General features: G+C 32.6%; 1 protein-coding gene across 1 annotated transcript; it reads left to right on the forward strand.

The window, feature by feature from the left end:
* Positions 1-528: 528 nt before the first annotated feature.
* LOC135841734 (chorion class high-cysteine HCB protein 13-like) lies at positions 529-6,381 on the forward strand. The gene is made up of 4 exons (XM_065358875.1): positions 529-836; positions 4,743-5,137; positions 5,222-5,478; positions 5,604-6,381. The coding sequence occupies exons 2-3, from the start codon at positions 4,777-4,779 to the stop codon at positions 5,419-5,421; spliced, it is 561 nt and encodes a 186-aa protein (XP_065214947.1). The 5' UTR covers positions 529-836; positions 4,743-4,776; the 3' UTR covers positions 5,422-5,478; positions 5,604-6,381.
* The last annotated feature ends 383 nt before the right edge of the window (positions 6,382-6,764 follow it).

Here is a 6,764-nt window from a genome sequence, read left to right on the forward strand (position 1 = left end):
TTTATTCCGCATAATAAAAGAGAAAAAATGCAGTTCTTTTGAACACCCTCTCTTTCTTTTCTGTCACTTTTGTTGTGTAAATCCAATTTATCCATCGTTACTTTTCTTCTCCACGTGTGGTATAGGTACGTGCTGGATGTGGATCCAAGCAAAAAACGAAGCTACCTATTTATTATACACACATATCTTTCTTTGACAATGTATTTGTATTATGTATATGACAATTGTCAAGCAATTTATTACCGGTTTGACCTACTTATTTAAACAAAAATCCAGTGATAAAAAGCTGAAGTTACATTCATGTCATGAAAAGTAGGTATATACCTACTCAATTCAAATATGTAGCATCAAGTAGGTATCATTGGGCGTTATATTGGCATTGCTCGTTAAAAGAAAAAAATTTAGAAGATCAGAAAACGTCATTGGTAATAATTTTTGGAGCCGTAAGGTTAATTTTTTATGCTCTTTCATTCAACTGTATACCAGCCAACAACTCATTTGCTGTCAGACGCACATCGCAACCTAACCTACTCGAGCGCAAATATTCGTTTGCATTTCAACTTTAAGTGTAGTATGAGGGCGAAAAGTGATAATGTGCAGACGTACAGTACCACGTTCAGTTAGCGTTACATAGTTTACTGATAATGTGATCGGAGTGTAGTACACTTTGTCTGCGAAGTGCGAATATGCGTTCATTTCGTCGTAATAATAATTGTTACTTACACGTGTTAATAAAATGTTTTTCCCGTGATGCGAGCAGGAATGAATAAACAACATAGAAAAGTGTCTTCTATCTGTGATAATTTTTAGAAAGTGCCTACCTATACATATAAAAAGTAAGCGTTTATTTTGAATTTTTTACCGGTATTTTTTCGAATAAAGTAGGCTCAAGTGCTATTCCTATTATTATAATTTTATTACTGCTGCGTTTGCATGTAATTCCCGTTGATTCATCTGCTGTTATTAGTTGATAGGCACCGTATCTGAGAATTTTTATTCAACTTTTGCACTAATAACTTAATAATAACTTGATGAATAATCTATAATAATGGTATATAAACACATAAATACTACATATCGTACATAACCTTGATTGCTTGCTCCTCGGACCTATACATACAATATCTGCGCTTCTGAAGAGAGAACTTGTTTTAAAATCGCGATGTTGCCAAATGATAGAAACACGTGTGTGATATTATTTGCATACTCGTTGCACAATAGGCGCCAAATATTTGTTTCTTTTGGAACCATAAGATGGACCAACGACTGGGAGAATTGATTTATTTTTAACTTACGAAAAATTTTACCAGAAATATTTGTCGGAAAGAAAACACCTGAGTTTTTATAGTTGTCATTTGTCACATATGTTCGCAAGAGTCGAATTTAACCGTTTTTCACGATCAGTCAGCCTAAAAAGTTATCGATTCATGAGTCGCTATAGCGATTTAGAAAAGCATACGAATCGTCCTAAAATTTGTGCGTAGGCACTTTGAAAAAAAAAAGGTCAGATACTTATCCATATCTTTTCGAAAAATCTCAAGCGTGCTTTAAGGAACTTTACCAAGGGTGAAGCTAATTGACTACCGAAATAAAACAGGTGTACGCGTAGAAGACATGAAACGATTCAAGTCATTCACCCTTCATTCCTTCCTACCCTTACTGCTCGTAGAGGCCATAAAGTACCTGCTACCCACCACCTAGATGCTTACCTATTTTAAATAAATTTTTGGGGATCAATTTTATTTTATTTTTTACTTTACCTGCAGGACTGGGTACTCGAATAATTTGTTGACTGATTGTAAATTAAAGCGTAAAAATTGTTGTAAAGATGAGAAGTCGAGAACATTAGATATTTTAACATGACGCCTACATTTCCTCAAATTGCGTTGATACTTTTAAATTAAACGCCTGAATCGATGTGAAAACGTTTCGCATCAGTCTGGCGCCTTTAACCAAACTTCGATTTTTTTTTAACTGGGTGCTACAAGTAGGAAGGAAAATTTTCAGTTTTTATCGTGAATCCATGTCTTGTTTATTTTCACGATTTCTTTGTATTTTTTTTTCAAATTTTAACTTATAATTTCCCAAATTCTTGTTGACTATACAAAGTACACATAATTTGTCATCCTTAGTCTCTCTAATAAATTCTTTGAAAGTCAAATCGAAGGCAAAACGAAAAAAAATATTCAAAATCAAACCCCTAAATCACGAGTACATATGTATGTCAAAGTATTCATAAGTTCATCTCATTAAGGAGGTATCCCATTTGATAGAAATTTTAAAACCGGACATAGAAAAACCGCAAGAATATTTAAAAAATACACCACCAGGATCTGCGCTGAATTACATTTTTTGGTTTTTGATGAGTTTTTGAAAATTCAAATGCTCACTTTCCACGAAAAAAATCAAAATTCGATGAAACTGAAGTACATAGAAAGCTAAAATTTTGTTTTTACCCTATCATCAGTATTCTGCATCAATTGGTGGTGGATTCGAGCCGTTCTGGAGGCTCCATCAATGGATTTTCCAGTTTTGAAAAAAATTTCCGCAAAATCGGATGTATAGGGAGTACCTATTGTAATGGTTTCGTTTGATTTATGCAGAATTTTTCAAAAATAGTTTCTATCGAATCAAATCTGTGCCTATTTTAATCGTTTTATTCAAGGAATAAAAAGTTTTAAAATCTCCAGAGGCTTCATTGTATCTCAAAAAATCGAGAGCTCGATTTTTTGTGGTCAAAAATAGGTAACATGTGAATTAAATTTCAGCATTTGATATATTGGCTGTGTAAAAAAGTAAAGTTTTCATTTTTTTTTAATCTCCGAAGAAAATTTTGGATTAGAACCGGTGGACATAGACCTCAAAAATTTGAGTTTAAATTGATTTGATGGGTAAAAAAAATGGAAATGGCGAATCTAAATTATTAAAAGTGGTAGATTTTATTTTTTTTTAAATGACATTTTCCTGAACTAGAAAATCCGAAAATCCGCTGGAGGCTCCAGAATGTTTTGAAACCTCCACCAATCGATTTGAGAAGACAATTATGGAATATATACCTGATTTCAGCTTTCTACCTCAATTTGGTCAAATTTTGACGTTTTCAATAAAAAATAAACCAAAATTTGGATTTCTGAAAATTTTCCAAAAATTGATAAATAAACCTCAGTACTTGAAATTTGGTCTAGAGGGGGTCTTTTTGAACGCTCTTTCTCGTTTTCATTGTTTGGTTCAAGCATTTTCCTGCTGGTTGAGTGAAACTCCTCCCTTGCTATATGTATCAATGAAAAATCTTTTTTTTTGTATCACTGTTTTCAATGTCTGATAATGATTGAATTTCAATCTCCTATTCCCTTTTTGAAATACGTACCTAAGTTTGAATACTATTTCTTTTTAAATTCATTTTATGTCTAATTATATAATATCCTCCTAGCATAAACTATGTTTTAATGCTCTTTTTCTGGTTTCATTCTGTATTCTTGTTGATTTGGTGAAATGTTGACCTTCCAAATCTTCCACAATAAGTTACACTTAGTACGATTAAATCGAACCATAACCAGAAATTCTCGTTTGCAGAATCAATGCGAATATCTCATCATCTTCTGCAAGTTTTCTGACTAGTAGGATATTTAGGTTGGTTGCATTTTACCAAAAATATATCGGAAAGTGAGAAACGCTCATTACCTATCTGCTATCAATTGCTGATTAGATAGGTAAATTTTAAATTAAGTAGATAGGTATAAATTAGGCCATCGATTATTCTCACAGAATCTGATAAGCAATGAAATTTAAATATGATTCATGAAAATAATATCTATCAACACTGCGTTGCTGTGATTTTTCTTCTCAATATTCATCTACTCACAGATAACGTCGTTGTGACGATATGTATAGAGATAAATATTTTTAAAAAAAAATGATTTCAATAGTACCTAATGATTATACTGGCATGTGTGATGAGATAAATATATTTACTCATCGCTCATTTATGTAGTGACGTAAGAATTCAGCTAAAAAAAAATTCGATTGGAAATTCGTCAAAATTCGAATTCAAATTTAAGATCTACTTAATTTATTATAGTTCCTTTAAGAACTTGACCGAAGTCAAGAGGTAAGCGCTTTTTTTGTGCTCCCGTTAAAGTTCTTTGATCCGGCGTAATCATATTTAACGAACAACAATGTGTGAGCGGTTATGTTTTGTGGCATTGAGGAATTCACACGAAATGACAGAGATAACTTTGCCCCTTCAATTCATAAGATCGAAAATTGATTTACACTTGTGTAATTTGGGTTGCTATAAGTATGTATTATGCTGGTCAAATCAAATTACGTCTTGGGAAGACCGAATCTCATTCAATCATTTTTCATGATTTTCCATTTCCAATAAAAAATTTAAGAAAATGGCAAGATATTTTAAGACAGCTTGAGCTTATACTGATACGAACATGGAATAAATTTTAGAATGTAAAGGTCAATTTTACTGTAAAACCTAACCTATGCATTTTCTGTTTTTTTTTTCGAAAAAAAATATTGAAATTTAAAATGATTCTACTAAAATCCACTTATCACGACAGTTGAAATCACTTTGGACTTACAAAGATTAAAGCAAGAACAACAAACTCAGAATTATAAATAGAACATGACTTTTAATGCATATACTATACCTATTACCTACCTGAATCTGAATTATTGAATTAGAAAACCACAAAATAATCTAATAAGTATTACTTTCAATTTTCTTTCAGTTGAATCTCGTTTAAGGTGAAACTATTTTGAAAAATGGGACCTACAGAACTCTACATAGTGCTAAGTATCCTCGGACTATTTGTGTTCAGTTGCATATGTTTCACTTGCTGCTGCAATTGTTTCGGAGACCGAAGAAGGAGAAGAAATGCTAATACTTCTTCTGATTCGTGTCTATATTGTTACGGCTGGCCAGATTACGGACCCGGCGGATGTTGGCCATATTCTCATACTCATAACACCGTAGCTACCGGAGATTGTGAAGCTACTGCTACTGATGCTGCAGCGTCGAATGATAATCAAGGATTTTGTTTTGGATGGTGTGGTGGTGATGAAGGATGCTGTGCTGGCCAAGAAGGATGTTGTGATGGGAACGGGAACGGGAACAACGATTCAGGTGATTTTATTTTGGTAGCATTATGGTAGATGAAAAATTACTTTGATGACAAGAAATTTACCTTGCATTTTTTGTTTGTTTTAGGCGGATGCTGTGATGGAGGCGGTGCAGGTGATGGTGGCGGATGCTGTGATGGAGACGGTGGATGCGATGGTGACGGATGTTGTGATGGAGATACAGGTGGTGGCGCCGATGCAAGTGGATGTTGTGATGGCGGTGGAGGCGACGCTGGTGGATGTGATGGTGGTGGTGGAGATTGCGATTGTGATTGCAGTGGATGTTGACATTGTTTTCTGTTAAGATCTCCTGGAAATTGGCCAGAATCAAAATGTTTCATGCAGGTACTTACCTATCAGGTTAAAATATTATCCATTTGAGTTTTTCCAAGTTTCTAAGTATTTACGAATATTTCTTATCAAATACTAGATAAACGCTTTGTAATTCAATGCATTTTTATGTTTTTCAGATTTGCATAAGGGTCGCATTTAAAATTCTATATTGGGTATCCACCTAGACTCGTTCAAAGGAGAAAAATTATGTTTCTGTGGATGGATACTTATTTCGACAATTAACTATTCCACTCATGGAATTTATCGAGATGCACGAAACAACTTCTTAGAAAGAAAACATTACCACTATTTATAAATTACTTTTTGGTACTTTCTTAAGTGACTTGACATCCTTACTCATTCATGCTACGATTTATAAAAGTATCCAAAAAGGTACAGGGAAAGAACCAGAAAAGTCAAAAATTTTCAAAAAAATTCACACCAAGGAGTGGAAAAATGTAGTTCATTTAGATTTTGAGAAAATTTGATTTTTTGTAAGTAGCAAAAATCGCCTCATCTTAATAAAAGATTTTCATCAAATTTAAGTTGTTGCAAAACACTAATTTTTCGATTTTTTGCTCGACTTGTTCAAGAAAATAGTGCTGATTTTTCAACTCGTAACTAACGTAGGTACCTACCTATTCCTTGATTTTTTTTCTATTATGGATTGGAGCATTCAGATACCTTAAAACGCCATAATACAAAAGTTTAAAAGAATGACTTACTTATCTGGTTTTTTTCGTGTAGGCATACTCTTCGTCTTTGCTGTGCATAATTTTTTTTCTAAATTTTCTTCTTTGTGATTTGTGATAATTCGTAGCATTGAATTCAAAAATGAAATGTGATTTTATAATTTGTAATACTGTATAGCCTAAGTTTATTAAGTTTTACATGAAGATTAAATTTTGTACGTATTTTTTTAAAAAACAATTTTTTTGTGCCATTCATTTGGCGATTCACGTGATTTTTCTAAATGCTGCGCATTCAAGTCCGCTAAAAAAGTTTTCTAATTTGTCTAAAATGAACAAAATCGCTCAAAATTTACAACTATCAGAAATTGCAGAATTTGTTGAAATTATTACAGATTATTTCTTGAAAAACATCTTTGATCAAATCAAAATAATTAAAACTTCATCTTTTTTTTTTTTTTTTTGAAATAGGCTGGGCTGGTTGAATTTGAAATGAGTAAATCTGTTTGGAGGATATCAAAAGAGAGAAAACAAGGAATTCAAAATCAACAATAAAAATCTAAAAAACTTGAATCTGAACTTTCAAGATGGAAGCTCAATTTTTTATAC

The sequence above is a fragment of the Planococcus citri genome, chromosome 3, assembly GCF_950023065.1.
Source record: "Planococcus citri chromosome 3, ihPlaCitr1.1, whole genome shotgun sequence".
Taxonomy (NCBI): Eukaryota; Metazoa; Arthropoda; class Insecta; order Hemiptera; family Pseudococcidae; genus Planococcus; species Planococcus citri.

Excerpts from the sequence above, each read along its gene's own strand:
- LOC135841734 (XM_065358875.1), top strand. The coding sequence starts at position 4,777 with ATGGGACCTACAGAACTCTACATAGTGCTAAGTATCCTCGGACTATTT. Across the intron at positions 5,138-5,221 it reads GAACGGGAACAACGATTCAG|GCGGATGCTGTGATGGAGGC; the intron begins GTGATTTTATTT and ends TGTTTGTTTTAG.